The sequence below is a fragment of the Dendropsophus ebraccatus genome, chromosome 6, assembly GCF_027789765.1.
Source record: "Dendropsophus ebraccatus isolate aDenEbr1 chromosome 6, aDenEbr1.pat, whole genome shotgun sequence".
Classification (NCBI taxonomy): domain Eukaryota; kingdom Metazoa; phylum Chordata; class Amphibia; order Anura; family Hylidae; genus Dendropsophus; species Dendropsophus ebraccatus.
The window spans coordinates 149,483,910-149,506,566 of record NC_091459.1 but is presented as its reverse complement, the minus strand read 5'-3'; the positions used below and the strand labels follow the sequence as shown (position 1 = coordinate 149,506,566).

Sequence of the window (22,657 nt, the reverse complement as noted above, 5' to 3'; positions counted from 1 at the left end):
CTAGGCATCTGTATACTGTATGAGCTAGGCATCTGTATACTGTATGAGCTAGGCATCTATATACTGTATGAGCTAGGCATCTATATACTGGCTGTATGAGCTAGGCATCTATATACTGTATGAGCTAGGCATCTATATACTGTATGAGCTAGGCATCTATATACTGTATGAGCTAGGCATCTATATACTGGCTGTATGAGCTAGGCATCTATATACTGTATGAGCTAGGCATCTATATACTGTATGAGCTAGGCATCTATATACTGTATGAGCTAGGCATCTATATACTGTATGAGCTAGGCATCTGTATACTGTATGAGCTAGGCATCTATATACTGTATGAGCTAGGCATCTATATACTGTATGAGCTAGGCATCTATATACTGTATGAGCTAGGTATCTATATACTCGCTGTATGAGCTAGGTATCTATATACTGGCTGTATGAGCTAGGCATCTATATACTGTATGAGCTAGGCATCTATATACTGGCTGTATGAGCTAGGCATCTATATACTGTATGAGCTAGGCATCTATATACTGTATGAGCTAGGCATCTATATACTGTATGAGCTAGGTATCTATATACTCGCTGTATGAGCTAGGTATCTATATACTGGCTGTATGAGCTAGGCATCTGTATACTCGCTGTATGAGCTAGGCATCTATATACTGTATGAGCTAGGCATCTATATACTGTATGAGCTAGGTATCTATATACTCGCTGTATGAGCTAGGTATCTATATACTGGCTGTATGAGCTAGGCATCTGTATACTCGCTGTATGAGCTAGGCATCTATATACTCGCTGTATGAGCTAGGCATCTATATACTGTATGAGCTAGGCATCTATATACTGTATGAGCTAGGTATCTATATACTGGCTGTATGAGCTAGGCATCTGTATACTCGCTGTATGAGCTAGGCATCTATATACTCGCTGTATGAGCTAGGCATCTGTATACTGTATGAGCCAGGCATCTATATACTGTATGAGCTAGGTATCTATATACTCGCTGTATGAGCTAGGCATCTATATACTCGCTGTATGAGCTAGGCATCTGTATACTCGCTGTATGAGCTAGGCATCTATATACTGTATGAGCTAGGCATCTATATACTGTATGAGCTAGGTATCTATATACTCGCTGTATGAGCTAGGCATCTATATACTCGCTGTATGAGCTAGGCATCTGTATACTCGCTGTATGAGCTAGGCATCTATATACTGTATGAGCTAGGCATCTGTATACTCGCTGTATGAGCTAGGCATCTATATACTCGCTGTATGAGCTAGGAAACAAACTCATTCTTAAAATAGTGATTCCAATGAGTGATCGCCTCCATATACACCAGGGATGTCAGACTCCGGCCCTCCCGCTGTTACAAAACTACAATTCCCATCATGCCCGAAGAGCCAAAGCTTTAGCAGAAGTTTAGAAACTCACCTGACCTGTGCTGTTGAATTGTTTAGCTCGGAGAGGGATACATTGTAACAAACCTTCAGCTAACAACTGACCATGTGACACCCTGATGTATGGGATGGAGCCTCCATGTAAGTTAAAGGGGTACTCTGGTGAAAAAAAAATTCTTTCAAATCACCTGGTTTCAGAAAGTTATATAAATGTCATTTATTTCTATATAAAAATCTCTAGCCTTCAAGTACTTATCAGCTGCTGTATGTCCTGCAGGAAGTGGTGTATTCTCTCCAGTCTGACAGTGTTCTCTGCTGCCACCTCTGTCCATGTCAGGAACTGTCCAGAGCAGCAGCAAATCCCCATAGAAAACCTCTCCTGCTCTGGACAGTTCCTGACATGGACAGAGGTGGCAGCAGAGAGCACTGTGTCAGACTGGAGAGAATACACCACTTCCTGCAGGGCATACAGCAGCTGATAAGTACCAGAAGACTTGAAATTTTCAGTAGAAGTAAATTACAAATCTATATAACTTTCTGATACCAGCTGATTTGAAAGAAAATATTTTAGCTGGAGTTCCCCTTTTAATATAACTGGGGGATTTCTTAGTAGTGTCATAGGAGGCAATAATTAAGGATTCTGAGCATCATATATTGCAAGGTGCTAGATCTTTCTACTGTGCCTCATGTACACCGATCACCTGGAGCATAAATGTAGTATATCTGTACCACTTTTACTAGTCATGCCCCTTTTTCTCAATGGTTTGAGGTAGGTGTGATAAAGAAGATGGGCAGAGCTGGCAGAAGCCACGTGGCGTGCTGTTCAGGAGGAAAGTGGCCATTAGGGGACGTTCAGAGTCCACACTAATTCCATAGTGTGAACAGACCCTAAGCTAGACAGCGTATACAGCACCTTCACTCACCCTGTACCATTTATTAATAAAAACAGCAGGCAAGGAAAAGGTTTTAAAATGTTTTATTACTTTTTTATTTTTCTGGGCACAAAAAAAATAATAATGAGGTGAGGATACAGACTGGAGCATCTGCAGCAGGCAGAGAGCCCTCATAGTTCATATACAGCTATGACACAAGCTTCAATTACATAGAGATACAACAGAATGCCGATAGAACAGGGTGCGTTTCTCTAAAACACACCCCTAAGTAATTACAAAAAAAACTTAAAACCTCCCCTCTGACTTTCTTCTGGTTCTCCTCTCTCCACCTGCTCTTCTCCTTCCGCCAAGCATTTGGAGTAATGTACATTATTACTGTCAATAAATAGCAAATCTTGAAACATAACAGTGGCTAACACCATTCCTACGACGGAGGTCTCCTCATCGGAGGACTAAAGCAGTGACATGAGGGATATGACACAGGTTTCCTCATCTAATAGCATCAAAACAGGACCTTAAGTCTATGGCAAGTGGTGCAGGACTGTTGAATGCCAACATGGCACAAAAGCAAGATACAGGCTCTAAGAGATGTCTACCAACAAAGAAACTTAGACCTTCAACCCCACCGTCTATGATCTGAACTAAAAAGGACACAATAGGACCTTAAATCTAGGGCACATGGCTCAAGACTTCCATGATGAAATAAAACCACAATATGGACTCTTTGCAATGGTCTATAAACCAGTCTGCCTACAAAGCAGATGTTCACAAAGACCTCCAACATCTACAGAAAAGAAGGCCCCACAATATCTCTAGAACATACATCTATGGCCGATGTCCCAAGAGGAACAACATGGAACAACATAGATCTGAGGAGTCAATCAACTCCATCTAATATCCACAACTAGGATCCATGAAAGGCCATATTATGTAGGACAGATGACCAAGATGTGCCAACATGGCATGAAAACAAGATGAAGGCTCTTTGCGATGTCTACTAATAAAAGACCTTCAACTCCATCATCTAAGGTCCACAGAAAAACAGATTAGTCTATGGCATATGATGCATGCCAACATGGGGAAACGCTGAGATATGGACTCTGTCAATGCCTACATAGATCGTAAGAGATTATTACTTAATTACGTAAGGTCCATAGACCTAACGAAACAAAAAAACAACCAATATATATTTCTAGTTCGGCACAAATTGCAGATTTTTGTATCTGGTAAATAATAAAAGGAGATGTATGAAAACCACCACAGTGGAGGTGGACCTGTGCCACATCACGGCTTCCTTGCCAAATGCGTAGACAAATGGCCCTAAAGCTTAACCCAATAGTAGACCGGAGATATAGATATATTTGTATAAATATATGGATTCTGACCGTCGGCACGTAGAAACGGACGTCAACATTCTAACTTCACGAAAGATGATACACAACCTGCTCAGCGACAAAAACAAGAAGACACAAGTGTTATCTCCGGCCTCGCTACGGCAGCTCTGCTACTTATATCTCTATCTACCTTAGTATTTTTGGTGACACCATTTGCCAAACAGATGGCAGAGCAAGCATTACCACACTCACAGTCATAATGGGAAAAGGTAGAGAAGAAATGAGGTCTCACACGGGAAATGAAGACAAGAAGCTGCAGCTTCCGGGGGACAAGGAATGTGGGCTACCGAAGAAAACCAAAACCGGAGGCGGCTTCTAAGATGGGAGGATGGAACAGCTATGGTTATGTAACAGTAAAAGTTATCAAATCCTCTACATAGTTTCATCTTTAGAATACGTCATTGTCACAAAGAGTTAAAGCACCAACTAGCTCAATGTCTAGGCTAAAACACGGAAAATCTGTCGCTTGCGTTTTTTTTCAAGTACAAAGTTAAAATGCCTTTTTATGTTTTCTTTTTGTTTCTGTAATAATAATAATAATATAGCAGAGTAAAATAACCGTGTCGTCCTATATCACTACAAGAACCGCCCCACCCTCCCCTGATAATAGAAGAAAGAAAAAAAAACTGAAAAAAGTTAAAAAGGAAAACAAAACTAAAAACAGTCATCGACCGATAGATTTAATTTAACAATATATATTTCTCATAAAATGTTTAGCACCTTTTTAAATCACCGTCCACCTTCTGCTTATTTAAGGAATCCAGGCATTTGATTTTTTTTTTTTTTAAGGTTTTTTATTTTTCTTTTTTTTTTAAGTTTTGCTCAGGGCTGTGCACCACAAAAAAAAAGTAAAAAAACCCACAAACCATTGTTACTCATCACCTGTAGAGTCCCTTTTTTTTTGCCGACCTCAAACAGTTACTTAATTGTACAGTCCATCATTATCCCCTAACCTTTCTTTATCCATTTTGGGTTTTATATATTTTTTTCTGTATTTTTTCTGTATTCTCCTCTGGTCACATCCAGGGCCCCTTATAGCTTGTCATGTGACCATACAGTTTTTCCATAATGCACTGCTCTCTGGTGTGAGGAAAGCAGAATACTGAACAGCGTTACAGACCTGATGGTAACGACATGTAACACCAAATCAGGATTATTTACGCAAGTTATGGTGCGTTTACACAGGCAGATTTAGGTAGCCAAAGCCAGGAATGGATTTAAAAAGAGGAGAAATCTAAGCATTTCCTTTATGACCTGTTCCCGGTTTATAGTCTGTTTCTGGTTTTGGCTTCAAAGATCTGTCAGATAAATCTGCCTGTGTAAACGCACCATAATTTGATTGGTTTGCGAGTTTTCTGTTTGGATTGGAGTTGGTTGATAATTTCTGTTCTCTATGGAGGAGACACATGAAACCCATGAGGAGCCTTGTACTGACCCTGCATGATCTATTTCTACACAACCAGTTTCATCTATTGATTCTGATAAATCTATTCTCGTCTATACAGAGGCTTTGAGGCATCATTTATGATCTACACGGGTCCGGTGAACACATTGGGGACATGTTGCCCCATAGACTTCTCCTTATGCTTCATACACATGATGGAGTCCAGGGATGGAGCAGCACCAAAGAAAGAGGACTGTCTTCAGCGGGATGTTCTCTTCTTCATCGTGTTAGATGACCAATAGTCTTCTTTTCCCATCAGATTTTTATTTCATCTTACCCGGGAGTACACCATTGTGACTGATCTGAGCCCTGTCTGTTCTGCTAAATTATAAAAACTGTGTCCACCAGTACCGCAGAGGTCCCAGGTCGACCAGACTTCTCTACGTCTTGTAGTTTCTGAATCGACGAGAAGATGGCTGCGTCTACATCTGGAACCATAGTTGTAGTCATCATGGGAGTGTGATGCAATCCGAGTATAATATGGGACTGTTCATATAAAGTACAGGAGGATAATTTCTTACCAAGTACCCAGGAGTCATAGAACATCCACGTAAAGCAGCTTCAATACCTACAAGGTGTCCCATACTTGTGCCCTTCAGCCTGAAGATGGCGCTGTACAATGAAGTGGCTATTCATCTCCAAATATTCTATAGTCAGGCTGAGCACCTTTTTCCTCACAGCAGAAGTCTGCACAAAGTCTCCCCCCCTGAACAAAGACCGTGGGGGCATTAGGCATAGACACCAGTAGTAGCTGACATCTGAGGTATATCGAGACCTGATGGTTACTAACTAGGTTGTCTCCTGTACAATCCCTCAAAAAAGTCTCTTATTAGGTAATTTCCTGGTGACCCATCAGCCCAGGCCATTGAACTACACTATCCTCGGCAGCTCAATGTAGTAGTAGAATTTATCCACCATAATTCCCAGAGATCTTCACTGGAATTAATCTTAATTGTTTCTAGTATTGAAGTGTGATAGAATAAGAGAACTTGACAGCCATAGGTGAGGTGGAGAAGCCATCACTGGTGACACCTCTCTTCTTGGCTGTTTTTGGAGAAGACAAAACATCCAGCATTGATGACCAATTGCCCTGAGGATGGAGACGTGTTGGTGGCTCCCATTACATTATGCGCTGACAAGCTATGACCATCATGTAACTTCCGAGAACATTGCAGAAGTTCTGACCATTCTGTATGGTATTTTACTAGACCAAGCTGAAATATCACCAAACCAGCTGAGGGCAGAGAGTGCGAGGATGTCGTCATATGTTCCATTGTGTGTTCACATGACCTGCCCAGAGCATTGGGCGATACCCAACAACTAGTTAACTACTTCCAAAATCCCATGTTTTCTGATCTTGCAGTGAAGTGTTGGCTATACCTCTTCCAATTGACCTCTGCTTGAACATGGTCCTGAGCATACACTATGGTGCATTTTTTATATTTTTTATGTTGTATGTAATGTTATTTCAACCTTAAGCTGAAGTTCTGGCGATAGACTCACAGAATTCTTAGCAGCCCATATTCTGGATCGTATTTTTACACTTAAGACCACTGTCAGGACCAAAGGAAATCTGCTGCGACTTTGAGTTTGCCTCCCATAGTTCAGCATTTCTGGAAAGTTCCATTAATATTTTTCTATTTTATTGAGCAATTTACTAAAATTTCCAGCACAGTAACAAAATATGAAAAAAAAAACATATTACATAAAGTGGAGATCTCCTCTCCAGGCTAACAACAAAAAATAGCAGTCCTATAAAACATATTATAGAGCAGTGCATCCCGTCCAGCACAGGAGGTCATCACGCAGCCCAGGCCTAAGACATGACTACAACTGTACCAATAACTCTTGCCACTATCACCACACGGTTGGTGGCAAGGAGCTCAACTGTACGGTCGGCTAGGAGTCTGCAGGTCTGAGATGCGGCAAGCAGCCACTGGTTTCTTGATCATCAAACGCAAAATAAAAACACGTTGATAAAACAGAGGCCAAGTGGAACAGAACATGAGTACAGCACAGCCCTGCCTTCATCAAGTACTTGGACACAAAAAAACAAAACCTAAAAAAATCTAAATGTTCACATATATAAAGAAGGAGAGGACTGGGGGTGGAATTCAACCCCTATCAACACAAATAGACAAGATGAATGTAAGCATCAGCTATGAGAAAATCCCATCTGGTTGCACATGGTATAAAATAGCAGAGGGGTGGTTGTGGACCCCACAGCAGTACCACCATCCCCTGCACTGTAAAATCCCAGTATCACTGATATTCATATAACATAGTAGCAATCATATAACTACCCCTCTGAGACAGGGATACGAGAGTGTGATCCCGAAGACCTTGTTTATTAACAGGAGTATAAAAAGCAGGTATTGTCATTGTCAGATGTTGGGGATGACTAAAAACATTGTTCTTCCGCTGGAGGTGCATGAGGCTGGTCTTGCCTGAGATGCTCCGTTGGAAGCGCAGTATGATTTAGCACTCATTGGTGGGGGAGGAAGCTCCCCCATTCATACAGTAAATGCATGTAAAATCTACACAGCAAGCACCAGTGTTGGTCCTAGTTTTGGATTCTCATTAAAGCAGAACATATTGGAACGGCCTTTCGGGGGAAAGTGGCAGGTTCAGAAGGAAAACAAAACCGCCCCAATTTCCAGATAGTAACTCTGTGATCTGAGACCTTTGACACAACTTATGCTTCGGTTGCATAGCTCTGTGAGTATAAAGAGGCCAGAGGACCTAGGCCTGGATAGTTGGCATCTGTGTAGCCAAGGTGTTGGCTTGGACAGCTCACCAGAAATGTTTGTATCCTCCTAACATCGAGCGGAATATAACTGCTGGTGCCGGTTTAATGCAAGCATGTTGGCAATAAGGCACCGTTGACACCTGTTCACACATGGAAGAGGACAATTGGTGCTTGCCACCTACAGTTGCCAGCCTAAGTATTGACCAATGCTGCTTCAGCTTTTTGTCACCGAATGACAGATGTGACGTTACTGGAAAGCACCATGTCTGATAAAAAAAAACAGCAAAGGTTTTATAACCGTCCTCTAGTGTATAGAGGGGTCATATGTGGCTGTAGTTGGTCACACCAATCGGGTCTGTGTATTAAATCTAATAATGAGAGAAAACACAAAGCCAGAAGAGACACTTGGCCATACTGTGGTATAAGGCACTCTTCGCGAGTGTGAATGGGATTGTGTATTTATTATATTTGGTTATGACTCATGGGGTAGCTGGATGAACAGTGCCAAGGAACTATATAGATGGTTTGGAATATAAGAAGAAATTGTCCTGGTGATGTCTCCTCTGTTGTGTCATGAGGTCAGTCAGATATTGGTATGTTAGGCACATGTCTAGTATAGAAGCACCAGATCACATAGCACCGTGATCACATAGATGTCCAGGAAGCGCCAAATTTCCCCTGTGGCTCGAGAGTGACAAGTTCTCATTAAGGCACCATTGGAAGTTGATGTTTTTAGTCATCCCGTTTATGGAAAGCACCAAGTGTTGTATACAGTAGTAATAAGTAGTACCATGAACTCTATATAATCTCTACAAGTGTGTGCACACAAAAGTAAACTAAGAAATGTACAAAAAAAGTAGCTGGATAATTACAGCCCCTGCTTAATCCGTGACAGTTACCACCCCTGCTTAGTCAGTGACCATTACACCTCCCGCTTAATCACTGGTTGTCTACTCTCCTGCTTAGTCACTAAAAGTGACAGCCCCTGCTTATACTGCCCAGCTTAAACATTGAGCGTTACCTCCCCTAATGACTGACAGTTCTAGCCCCTGCTTAACCACTGTATGTAACATCTGCAACTCAATCATTAAAAATTACCGTCCCAGCTTTAGCACTGACTGTAACCTCCCCTGCTTAAAATTAAGTCACTAAAATTAAGTCACTTCTAAATCAGTGACAATCAGACCCCCGCTTACACACCAACAGTCACCTTCCCTGCTTAACTATACACAGTGAGCGCCCCTGCTTAACTACTGAGAGCGCCCACCCCTGCTTAACTATACACAGTGAGCGCCCCTGCTTAACTGACAGCGCCCACCCCTGCTTAACTATACACAGTGAGCGCTCCTGCTTAACTGACAGCGCCCACCCCTGCTTAACTATATACACAGTGAGCGCCCCTGCTTAACTACTGACAGCGCCCACCCCTGTCTAACTATACACAGTGAGCGCCCCTGCTTAACTGACAGCGCCAACCCCTGCTTAATTATACAGTGAGCGCCCCTGCCTAACTACTGAGCGCCCACCCCTGCTTAACTATACACAGTGAGCGCCCCTGCTTAACTACTGACAGCGCCCACCCCTGCTTAACTATACACAGTGAGCGCTCCTGCTTAACTGACAGCGCCCACCCCTGCTTAACTATATACACAGTGAGCGCCCCTGCTTAACTACTGACAGCGCCCACCCCTGTCTAACTATACACAGTGAGCGCCCCTGCTTAACTGACAGCGCCAACCCCTGCTTAATTATACAGTGAGCGCCCCTGCCTAACTACTGAGCGCCCACCCCTGCTTAACTATACACAGTGAGCGCCCCTGCTTAACTACTGACAGCGCCCACCCCTGCTTAACTATACACAGTGAGCGCCCCTGCTTAATCAGTGAACTTTACCTCCCCTGATGACAGACTGTTACAGCCCCTACTTAGCAAATGAAAATGATCTTCCCTCACTAATAACTTATGGTTAGAGCCCCTGCTTAATTATTTAAAATGACCACCTATGCTTAATCACTCACAGCCATTGCCCTTGCCTAGGACTGTAACTACCCCTGCTTAATCACTCACAGCCATTGCCCTTGCCTAGGACTGTAACTACCCCTGCTTAATCACTCACAGCTGAACACTTTATTCCCTGCTTAATCATTGGAAGGTTACAGCCCCTTCTTTACTACTGACAGATTATAGCACCTTCTTAATCTCTGGCAGTTACTGCCATTACGTACACATATTTCCACTGCCTAATCACTGATAATTACGACCCTGCTTCATCACTGACAGACAATGATACCATCCTACCTCCAAGATACCAGCACCAATTTGTGCCCTACTGAAATAATGGTCACTAGATCCAATATGGACCGCTACAGCCAATCATGGAGAAAACTAATGATATACAATACCACTCTATAAAATATATATATAATAGCATTCGGTATATAGGATATAAATCTTACATCTATATATAGCACATATATTTTGGGGCCTTTGATCCACAGGTCACCAGGTCGGCTTATCTGGCCGCAGAGACAGCGTCTTAAGGAACACGACAAGTAGTAAAAGATTATAAGCACCATTGCGAACATGTGCGCCTGTCTCCGGGCAGTGGCGGCTGTCAGCTGACAGAGCAGGTTCTACCTTTCATACAGCATCTAGAGGTTGTGCACACACTTGTAGAGGGTCAGTATTATAGCTGTAAACAGTGATAGAGGTCAGAGCTGGTTGTCTGAGCTGCTGTTTATTTCCTGGCCTCTTGCTTGAGGCACCTGAAACACTGTAAAAAAAACTTAAAAAAATTATAAAATAAAACCAAAAAACCTGTCTATGTTTGTTTCAGCAACATTCTCCTGGTAACATGTAACATTGATCCTGCATGATAACAGTGGAAATGCTGATACATCTAGAAATCCTCGATATTCCCAGTCATTGCATTAAAGGGTGATCAGACCCAGACAATGGAAATGAGATTTGGACAATGTTGTGTACGCTGGGCGCGGTCGGCCCAGAAGGCGGTAACGGAACAGCACCGGTCAGCAGACATGGGCTTCAGTGTGTGCTAAGAGAGGCGTGGAACATACGTGTGTCGTCACAAGTAGCCCCTCCCTTGTGCTGCTACATCCGCGATTCCCCGTCCGTCATATGTCGATCACGGACCGTTTGCATTGTGTGTACATACCGACTTAACCTTTTATTTGCAGCCTAAAAATTAAAGCCCAGCTTTCCCTCCCCCGCCGGCCCCTGCGGCAGCTGAACATTTAAAAGACCCGGAAAAAACTAAAACCGGAAAGCCCGATCCTTAGCACCAGGATGGGGGGAATCTACAATCTCTAAAATGGACTAAAATGTAAAGACCTGAAAAAACGACTGCTAAACCTCTCAAGACGTCTTCCCTGGGACGAAGTCTTCAAAGATCTGCAGACGGTAACTGTACTAAAAACCAGAGAAGGATAAAAGGACCCCACCCCCTCCCCCTACAAAAACATCACTGTAAAAACTGAAAAAAATAAAATGAGACGTAAAAGGAAGGTGTAACATGGAACAAGAAGTTACGTAGAAGAGTCCGCTCAGATCTCAGGCGCCCCTGCTCGCTCCTTGGCGCTGCTGGTTCTCTTCCACCAGCTTGCTTTTCTTCTATTGAGCATTTGTCTAAAATTCTTCTTCTTCTTTCCTTGGTGGGAGCTAAGAGGAGCGGAGAGGCTCTTTTTTTGGGGGAGCTGGAAGGTTGGGGATCGGCCTCAGGTCCCTTTTGCCTCATTTACTTAAACACAGGCAAAAAACTCCTTAAGAGGGGCGAAGAGGTGACGAATGACCGGGACACTCCAAGATCTTCCCAGAAGCCTTTGCCGGGCCAAACGGCTCATGTTAGAGACATCTGTGTAGTGGACTGGGAAGCCGAAAACCCTGGAGCGGAAGACGAAACAAATCAGGAATAAGAATCAACGATGTCTGGTCAGAGTGAAAATGAAACACTATCTAAATGACAGAAACTTCCGGCAGATGTGGTCAGTAAATCTACAATAAGTAAATGTAAACCTGCCTGGTATATACATATATCTGTCTATAATAGGGCAGACTAGATGGGCTTTATCGGCCGACGTGTTTCTATAGTAAATAATCAATATGTTATTCATGATGAAGAAATCTATAGAAAAAGAATATAAAAACGTATTTGATAAATAGATAGATAAAATAATCATATTAAAATTAATATATATAATTAAAAAAAGGTAAAATAAACAGTAAAATAACGAGAAATAAAATAATAATGTCTAACATAAGATGCAGGTCCCCCCTCCCCATTAGCTGGTTTTCAGTCATTTATCGGGTGCAGAGCGCCCCTCATCCCTCGCACCCACCGTTCCATCTCAGTGCACCACAGAATGTCCTCCTTCTCATTCATGAACACCGGAAAATGCTGATCTTTTCCCTGTTTGATAGAGTTGGACCTAGTGGTGATGGTTCGGACTTTGCTAAACTGCAGAAGACAGGAGGGCGAGGTGAATACAATAGACAGCGACACCACATAGGAGAGAGCAAAACCTACCGGGATACAGGCAGCCATGAGACCCACCACCCCCGGTGCCTATACATGTAGTGATACCACCCCCGGTGCCTGTACATGTAGTGATACCACCCCCGGTGCCTATACATGTAGTGATACCACCCCCAGTGCCTATACATGTAGCGATACCACCCCCGGTGCCTATACATGTAGTGATACCACCCCCGGTGCCTATATATGTAGTGATACCACCCCCGGTGCCTATACATGTAGTGATACCACCCCGGTGCCTATACATGTAGCGATACCACCCCCAGGGTAGGATACAGTCTTACTGTGCCTGGACCCCCATATACAGTAAGTGCAGGAATCTGACCCATACCTTTGCTATCCTGCCGTGCTCCAGACAGTCTTGTAAGTCCAGCCTGTCATTTACTGTAGAGACCAGAGGCCTACAAACACATAAAGAATGGTTAAAATGGAGGCAGCACAGTCACATGACCTTACAATGCACATGTTAGACTCTGCGAAAGAAGGTGCCACCAGGAGTGCCCCCCCCCCATAACCACCAGGAGTGCCCCACGCACCCATAACCACTAGGAGAGTGCCCCCCCATAACCATCAGAGAGAACATAGTACAGACAGCGCAGCCTACAGTGCACCAGAGAGGCCGCAGTACAGACAGCGCAGCCTACAGTGCACCAGAGAGGCCGCAGTACAGACAGCGCAGCCTACAGTGCACCAGAGAGGCCGCAGTACAGACAGCGCAGCCTACAGTGCACCAGAGAGGACGCAGTACAGACAGCGCAGCCTACAGTGCACCAGAGGACGCAGTACAGACAGCGCAGCCTACAGTGCACCAGAGGACGCAGTACAGACAGCGCAGCCTACAGTGCACCAGAGAGGCCGCAGTACAGACAGCGCAGCCTACAGTGCACCAGAGAGGCCGCAGTACAGACAGCGCAGCCTACAGTGCACCAGAGAGGCCGCAGTACAGACAGCGCAGCCTACAGTGCACCAGAGAGGCCGCAGTACAGACAGCGCAGCCTACAGTGCACCAGAGAGGACGCAGTACAGACAGCGCAGCCTACAGTGCACCAGAGAGGACGCAGTACAGACAGCGCAGCCTACAGTGCACCAGAGGACGCAGTACAGACAGCGCAGCCTACAGTGCACCAGAGGACGCAGTACAGACAGCGCAGCCTACAGTGCACCAGAGAGGCCGCAGTACAGACAGCGCAGCCTACAGTGCACCAGAGAGGCCGCAGTACAGACAGCGCAGCCTACAGTGCACCAGAGAGGACGCAGTACAGACAGCGCAGCCTACAGTGCACCAGAGAGGCCGCAGTACAGACAGCGCAGCCTACAGTGCACCAGAGAGGACGCAGTACAGACAGCGCAGCCTACAGTGCACCAGAGAGGACGCAGTACAGACAGCGCAGCCTACAGTGCACCAGAGAGGACGCAGTACAGACAGCGCAGCCTACAGTGCACCAGAGAGGCCGCAGTACAGACAGCGCAGCCTACAGTGCACCAGAGAGGACGCAGTACAGACAGCGCAGCCTACAGTGCACCAGAGAGGCCGCAGTACAGACAGCGCAGCCTACAGTGCACCAGAGAGGACGCAGTACAGACAGCGCAGCCTACAGTGCACCAGAGAGGACGCAGTACAGACAGCGCAGCCTACAGTGCACCAGAGAGGACGCAGTACAGACAGCGCAGCCTACAGTGCACCAGAGAGGACGCAGTACAGACAGCGCAGCCTACAGTGCACCAGAGAGGACGCAGTACAGACAGCGCAGCCTACAGTGCACCAGAGAGGCCGCAGTACAGACAGCGCAGCCTACAGTGCACCAGAGAGGCCGCAGTACAGACAGCGCAGCCTACAGTGCACCAACCTGTTCATACCCGGGAGGTTACCCCAGAAGTAGCGGGCCCTGTGCGCTGCTGATACCTCCCTGGCATCGATCATCACCGGGTTTGACTGAAAGACAAAAAAAAGGAACATTTAGACATTATGGGCTCTGTTAGCTGTACCCTAAAGAGTGGATAACAGATCACATGACAGGAGCCCAAAAGAGAAGACAATAAACTGTATAATATGTTACATCACCTACAGAGCTGCGCTCACTATTCTGCTGTTACATCGTGTCTCATACTCCAAAGCTGCACTCACTATTCTGCTGTTACATCGTGTCTCATCATCCAAAGCTGCACTCACTATTCTGCTGTTACATCATGTCTCATCCTCCAGAGCTGCACTCACTATTCTGCTGCTACATTATGTCTCATCCTCCAGAGCTGCACTCACTATTCTGCTGTTACATCATGTCTCATCCTCCAGAGCTGCACTCACTGTTCTATCATGTCTTATCCTCCAGTCACCTTCAGAGCTGCAGTCGCTATTGCTGGCATATAGCTATGCTATGAAGTATGTGCCTATCTGAAGAATGGTGAATTCAGCTCTGAAGGAGACTAAAGTATAAGACCAGATGTCACCGGATTTCTATCTCACTGCCCCAAATCTCACCTCTAGAAAGCGGGATATGTCCCTTTTATCACTGATGCCCATGGCCACCACATTCTCAAACAGCCAGAAGAACGGCCGTTCTTCTCCTTCCTTCGGTCGAGCTTCATGCAGCAGACGGTAAAACTCGAAGAAGAGGCGTCCTGTGCCCTCTGTGGAGAGAGAGAGAGAGAGGGGTCACTGGAGGAGCAGAAGTCTGCGTACACACAGAAGCCTGCGTACACACAGAAGCCTGCATACACTGGCACACTGTAACAAACACCCTACAACCTATATAAAAGGAAAGGAGATTATGAGGCCATCTGCTGTTTCGCCACTAGGTGGCAGCGTTGTACAGCAGGATTATATCAGTATTAAAGGGGTAGTGCGGCGTTTCAAAATTATTCACTAAATAACACACATTACAGAGTTATACAACTTTGTAATGTGTGTTATGTATGTGAATGGCCCCCTTCCCACGCTAGACCGGGAAGTGTGATGCACTATACTCACCTAATTCGTGTAGACCCCGTCCGCCATCTTGGGACAATGACGTCATCTTCGGGAGGGCGGACGAACCGCTCCGACTGTCCCTCATGCTGCCCCCCCCCCCTGGCGCGTCATCAGCTGCAACTGAGCAGCTGATGACGCGGCATGAGGGACGGCTGGAGTGGTACAACCGGCCTCCCGAAGATGACGTCATTGTCCCAAGATGGCGGACGGGGGTCGACACGAATGCAGTGAGTATAATGCACCACACTTCCGGGGTGGGGGGGAGCACGGTGAAGGGGGCCATTCACATACATAACACACGTTACAAAGTTGTAAAAGTTGTATAACTTTGTAATGTGTGTTATTTAGTGAATAATTTTGAAACGCCGCACTACCCCTTTAAAGCACGCCATTACACATCTGGCATCAGTTATGTAAGAACATTTTCTACAGGCGCCAGATCTCTGCTCCAGCAGGGGGTGCTGTGTCCAATACTACCTCTGCACAACTATTCCCGCCCAACAGAGCCAGAACCACATACCGAACAGACCTTTCCGTGCTGGATTCACAATGGAAAGATCATTACATGGACTACCGCCGATCACCAGGTCAAATGGGCCCCATTCCTGAATCTGCGGGAACACAAGGTAAGAGTATTAGTGATGGAGTCACTGCGTGGGACATAGCTGGGCTATGGACAGGAGGAATCGCTGTGCGGGACATAGCAGAGCCGGCACTGGATAGAAGAAATCACTTTAGGATATAGCAGAGTGTGCTGGACAGGAGGATGTACTGTGTGGGGCATAGTAGAGCCGACCCTGGACAGGAGCAATCACTGCACGGGATACAGTAGAGCCGACCCTGGACAGGAGCAATCACTGCACGGGATACAGTAGAGCCGACCCTGGACAGGAGCAATCACTGCACGGGATACAGTAGAGCCGACCCTGGACAGGAGCAATCACTGCACGGGATACAGTAGAGCCGACCCTGGACAGAAGCAATCACTGCACGGGATATAGCAGAGCCTACTCTGGACAGAAGGAATCACTGCACGGGATACAGTAGAGCCGACCCTGGACAGGAGCAATCACTGCACGGGATACAGTAGAGCCGACCCTGGACAGGAGCAATCACTGCACGGGATATAGCAGAGCCGACCCTGGACAGGAGCAATCACTGCACGGGATACAGTAGAGCCGACCCTGGACAGGAGCAATCACTGCACGGGATACAGTAGAGCCGACCCTGGACAGGAGCAATCACTGCACGGGATATAGCAGAGCCGACCCTGGACAGGAGCAATCACTGCACGGGATACAGTAGAGCCGACCCTGGACAGGAGCAATCACTGCACGGGATACAGTAGAGCCGACCCTGGACAGGAGCAATCACTGCACGGGATATAGCAGAGCCGACCCTGGACAGGAGCAATCACTGCACGGGATACAGTAGAGCCGACCCTGGACAGGAGCAATCACTGCACGGGATACAGTAGAGCCGACCCTGGACAGAAGCAATCACTGCACGGGATACAGTAGAGCCGACCCTGGACAGAAGGAATCACTGCACGGGATATAGCAGAGCCGACTCTGGACAGAAGGAATCACTGCACGGGATATAGCAGAGCCGACCCTGGACAGGAGGACTCATTGGGCGGGGTACAGCAGAGCCGACCCTGGACAGGAGCAATCACTGCACGGGATACAGTAGAGCCGACCCTGGACAGGAGCAATCACTGCACGGGATATAGCAGAGCCGACTCTGGACAGGAGCAATCACTGCACGGGATACAGTAGAGCCGACCCTGGATAGGAGCAATCACTGCACGGGATACAGTAGAGCCGACCCTGGACAGGAGCAATCACTGCACGGGATACAGTAGAGCCGACCCTGGACAGGAGCAATCACTGCACGGGATACAGTAGAGCCGACCCTGGACAGGAGCAATCACTGCACGGGATACAGTAGAGCCGACCCTGGACAGGAGGACTCATTGGGCGGGGTACAGCAGATCTGTAAATAGCAGTTTGTTGGTGGTTTCCAGGTTCTTCTCAGCACTGTAGCAGAGAGGGCTGATCAGCCCAATGTTGGGACCTGCGGGACTCACATGTTTGCGGGTGATGTTCCTCACGTCTCCCACATACATGATCTTGCCCTGATGCCGCACCATTCCCACAGTGATGGAGTCTTCACACACCTCGGAGGCAATGTATCGGTCTACCTGGATCCCAAGATCCTTTAGCACCAATAGACCTGGAGGAGAGAAATCACAGATAAGGGATGGGTCCTGACCCTCGGGCCCCTCTGAGCACCCTCACAACACAACCAGCAGGTCACCTGTCGCAATGCCATCAAATAGAGACAGTACTCGGATAGGCTTCCGCTTTTCGGCTGGAATAGGCGGATAAAGCTTTGGTGGGTCCTGTAGGGAGACAAGGAACACGATGAACACCTGACCCGAGAGTAACCAGGTGGAAGTACCGTAAGTACCACAAATTACTCACAAATTCTTGGTCATGGTTATTGGCGAAGAAGAGCTGTAAACGCATGGGCCAGTCATCTCGCCTTCGAAGCAACCCGTAATTGCCCTTGTGTCCACACATGTAGCAGTTCCAGGGGTCTTCTTTTATAGCTGCCTGAGCTGCGCCTGGTCCCACCAACAAGTCCACACATTCTACACAGAAACACCTGGAGAACAGGGCGACAGGTCCAAATATGAGAGTACTAGGTACTGAGACTGTGTCAGAGAGGGCTACATCCGGGAGGCATGCTATACTGGAGGAAGAAGGTGTCAAGGTCCCACAGGGACTATGCGTCCAGCACCTTTCTATGGGGATTACGCGTCCAGCATCTTCCCACCAGGACCACACATCTAGCTGCCAAGTCTTCTCAAGAAGTCTAGACACTAGGGGAAATTTATCCAGCTGACCAAACGTTCCCATCAGGACAAGGTACAAAACATCTTCCCACCAGAAGACTGGACACTATTTATCTACTCACCAAAGAAACAAAGTACTGTTTCAGGAAGACTAGACACCAAACACATTACCACCAGGGATAATGCTGAACACCGAGGACGTTTCCACCAGGATTAGACACCAAACACGTTTCTAGACTTGCAACAAATGCATTCCCACCAGGCCTAGATGCCAGACACGTTCCCCCAGGACTAGACACCAAACACGTTCCCACCAGGCCTAGATGCCAGACACGTTCCCCCAGGACTAAACACCAAACACGTTCTCACCAGGCCTAGATGCCAGACACGTTCCCCCAGGACTAGACACCAAACACGTTCTCACCAGGCCTAGATGCCAGACACGTTCCCCCAGGACTAAACACCAAACACGTTCTCACCAGGCCTAGATGCCAGACACGTTCCCCCAGGACTAGACACCAAACACGTTCTCACCAGGCCTAGATGCCAGACACGTTCCCCCAGGACTAAACACCAAACACGTTCTCACCAGGCCTAGATGCCAGACACGTTCCCCCAGGACTAGACACCAAACACGTTCTCACCAGGCCTAGATGCCAGACACGTTCCCCCAGGACTAAACACCAAACACGTTCTCACCAGGCCTAGATGCCAGACACGTTCCCCCAGGACTAGACACCAAACACGTTCTCACCAGGCCTAGATGCCAGACACGTTCCCCCAGGACTAGACACCAAACACGTTCTCACCAGGCCTAGATGCCAGACACGTTCCCCCAGGACTAGACACCAAGTAAGTTCCCACCAGGACTAGATACCAAACACGTTCCCACCAGGACTACAAAAGAGGATGAAGAACTGAGATTGCAGATCTGACCTGCAGCAGTTATTGTTGCCGCACATGAGCACCTCGCGGCCCCCGCAGCAGATGGTGCAGTAGGACTGGTAGCCGTCATCATCGTACTGGTAGGCGCACTCTAGAAAGCAGTTCTGAAAAAACAGGAAAGCATCTCAGCTGCATGAGTAATACCCCAGAGCTCCCATTACACACACATACTGATCACACCCCCCCCCCCCCCCGTCTCCTCATACTGATCACACCCCCCCCCCCGTCTCCTCATACTGATCACACCACCCCCCCCGTCTCCTCATACTGATCACACAGCCCCCCCCCACCCATCTCCTCATACTGATCACACAGCCCCCCGTCTCCTCATACTGATCACACCCCCCCCCCCCGTCTCCTCATACTGATCACCCCCCCCCCCGTCTCCTCATACTGATCACACAGCCCCCCCCCACCCATCTCTTCATACTGATCACACAGCCCCCCGTTTCCCTAATACTGATCACACAGCCCGCCCGTCTCCTCATACTGATCACATAGCCCGCCGTCTCCTCATACTGATCACACAGCCCCCCGTCTCCTCATACTGATCACACAGCCCCCCCATCTCCTCATACTGATCACACAGCCCCCCGTCTCCTCATACTGACCACTATACTGACACCTCAGGCTATCCTCTCCTGTATCCTGATATCTGTTCATACTGCATCCCCCATACTTATTCTAAGGGACGATAATCATTCAGTTTAATCGTCAAACGAGAATTTGTTGATCGCTTAATGAGACCTGGACCTATTTGTATCGGTGACTGTTCGTACATCGTTCGCAACTCGTTCCTTGTGGTTAGTGGGCGCGTGCAACAGCTTAATAGTGCAAATTCTATTGGCTAAACACATTGATTGACAGGGACCATCCTTCCATATAGAACTTTATTTTACATTTTCTCTTCATTATTCTATTAATTATTCAATTATTTTTATTCATTAATAAGATCGTTGTGGATGACGGACACCACTAAATCACTTGCATCTGGCCGTGCATCTGACGCGGTCAAAAAGGCACTGAAAGCTCGCTTCTCCTTTATGTTGAGCAATGGGATACATTGTGTACGAAAAAAGGGGAAGAAAATGGCCACCCCGCCGCGTGCGCCAACCGGAAATGTCGGCGGTTTAGCTACGCAACAATAAGTTCGCTCAAAGTATTTTTTTTAAATGTAAATGTTGATCAATGAGATGCACCGCATACGAAAGACGTCCCCGAAAGACGTCCCACCACTCCTGTTCTTTTTGTAAATCCAAATTAATAAATAATAAAGAAAGCTTAGAAAAATATAACATAATCGCATTTATTGCGTGTGAAGATTTATAATATTCATAGATTGGGTAAAAGGAAAAATACGCCCACCGGAGGCAGAGAGAATGGGGAAAAAGGGACTCGCCCACCTACCTGAACGACAATCTCTTGTACATCGTTCCGTGGAATCACTCTGAAGCGAACGATCAACGAGGTCACGACGACCGCAAGCACGACTAGGATTAAAGACCAGCGTTCTGCTGGATTCTGAGAACGATCTCAAGAAGCTCGCAAAGCGGTCGTTTGAGATCGTTTATGGTTAAGGATTATCCGAACGATAATCGTCTCGTGGAACAGATCCTCCTCTGCTGGGTTCTCTGCTTACTGATGGTTTCCATCCATACTGACACTTCTTATGCATCTTCCCCTTATGCATTGGAAATCTTATCCCTGTTCTCACAGTTTTCTTCCCAAATCAGCCTTCTAATATGCCGCTCTCTAATTACTGACTTTCCTGTATTCTGTCATGTCCTTACTGACAGTTTCCTTGACACACCAGCGCTTCTGTTCTACAATATACCAAGTTCTGCTCTTATGCAGTTCCCTGCATCTCCCCTTAGGCTGAGCCCCCTCCTTACTGACTTTCCTCCATGTGTCTGAGCTCCTATCCCTGCAGACAGGCCTCTGCATCTCCCCCATACTGACGGTTTCCTTCACACATCAGAGGCTCGGATGATCTTCTTACCTTGCAGTTTTGGCACATTCCCCCGATGAATAGGGGGTGTTCCAGAGAAACATTCAGACTGCCGCAAGAGATGCAGATATCTGGAAGTAACAGAAACACAGAATCACCACCTCCCCCCCGACCAGGAGATAATAATCCCCTCCCCACCCTGAGGATCCATGATGCCCCCCTGCAGGCGGAGCCCCTATGATCTCATCAGATGACATCATGGAGGAACTGATGACATCACCCTTACACCAGATGTTTGTAGCACTCACCCTCGATGTGGCGACACTTCTGACGCACTTCATAGACCAATCTCTCTGTGAACACAAAGCACGGAGAAAGCGTCATCATGAAGAATGAACAGATGGATGAAGCCCCCCCAAATCCAGGGCAGGACCACCACACAGTTTGGGGGAGGGGTACTATCATCCCACTCAGGTCCCATCACTCATTACGCATCTCTCTACATCTTCTACAATGTATTGCAGCAGACTCTGAACCAGCAGGAGGCGACACAGTGTCTGTATTCACAAAGAGATCATACATGTAGCCTGCTGCACTGCATTGTGGGAGACATTTATCATTTTCAGTGGTACCTTAGTTTAAGAGTATTTTGGTTTAAGAGCTCACAGCGTTTCAAAATAGTGACTTGGTGTAAGAGCTCCCTGTACTGGGTGGGAGGGGGAGTGGGGGAGGGGCAAGGCCTGCATAGCGGGGTCTACAGCCCTGTACTCTGACCCAGGAAGTCTCCCTCACATTCCAAATCATAGCAGATCCACTTCAGGCTGGGGCTTACATCAGGGGACAGGACTGTGGGGGTAATCTAGCCATAGCTGTAACCCCTCTCTCCCCGGACAGAGAGTGCTGCATGTATGTGCCCACATCTGTCCTGCTTATTCCTTCATGCCCCCTGCAGTCTCTGTCAGTCCTTGTGTTTCCCATCCTCTCTATTACTGTACAGTAACTTATAATATCACATATCCAGCTGCAGTGTTATCAGGGTTATACAGTTACTATACACTATACACCACATGCTGCTATACTGTACAGTAACTTATATATCACATATCCAGCTGCTGTGTTATCAGGGTTATACAGTTACTATACATTATACACCACATGCTGCTATACTGTACAGTAACTTATATATCACATATCCAGCTGCTGCTGTGTTATCAGGGCTATACAGTTACTATACATTATACACCACATTCTGATTGCTATACTGTACAGTAACTTATAATATCACATATCCAGCTGCAGTGTTATCAGGGTTATACAGTTACTATACATTATACACCAAATGCTGATTGCTATACTGTACAGTAACTTATATATCACATATCCAGCTGCTGTGTTATCAGGGTTATACAGTTACTATACATTATACACCACATGCTGCTATACTGTACAGTAACTTACACTCAGCGGCCACTTTATTAGGTACACCATGCT

The 22,657-nt window shown here is 46.7% G+C and overlaps 1 protein-coding gene across 8 annotated transcripts in view; it reads right to left on the bottom strand.

The window, feature by feature from the left end:
* Nucleotides 1–2,372: 2,372 nt before the first annotated feature.
* The window catches only part of DNMT3A (DNA methyltransferase 3 alpha), a 179,460-nt gene continuing 159,175 nt past the window's right edge, over nucleotides 2,373–22,657 (bottom strand). For 7 of the 8 annotated variants that reach the window (XM_069973236.1, XM_069973241.1, XM_069973237.1 and 4 more), the window contains 12 exons: nucleotides 21,475–21,519; nucleotides 21,218–21,297; nucleotides 19,210–19,322; nucleotides 17,900–18,083; nucleotides 17,733–17,817; nucleotides 17,503–17,648; nucleotides 15,934–16,024; nucleotides 14,925–15,073; nucleotides 14,293–14,378; nucleotides 12,777–12,846; nucleotides 12,249–12,367; nucleotides 2,373–11,793 (listed from right to left, as the gene is read on the bottom strand). In XM_069973236.1, coding sequence (XP_069829337.1) covers nucleotides 11,652–11,793; nucleotides 12,249–12,367; nucleotides 12,777–12,846; nucleotides 14,293–14,378; nucleotides 14,925–15,073; nucleotides 15,934–16,024; nucleotides 17,503–17,648; nucleotides 17,733–17,817; nucleotides 17,900–18,083; nucleotides 19,210–19,322; nucleotides 21,218–21,297; nucleotides 21,475–21,519 — 1,310 coding nt within the window. In that variant the 3' untranslated portion in view covers nucleotides 2,373–11,651. The remainder of the gene's footprint in view (nucleotides 11,794–12,248; nucleotides 12,368–12,776; nucleotides 12,847–14,292; nucleotides 14,379–14,924; nucleotides 15,074–15,933; nucleotides 16,025–17,502; nucleotides 17,649–17,732; nucleotides 17,818–17,899; nucleotides 18,084–19,209; nucleotides 19,323–21,217; nucleotides 21,298–21,474; nucleotides 21,520–22,657) is intronic. The other variant, XM_069973239.1, reaches the window with a different exon arrangement.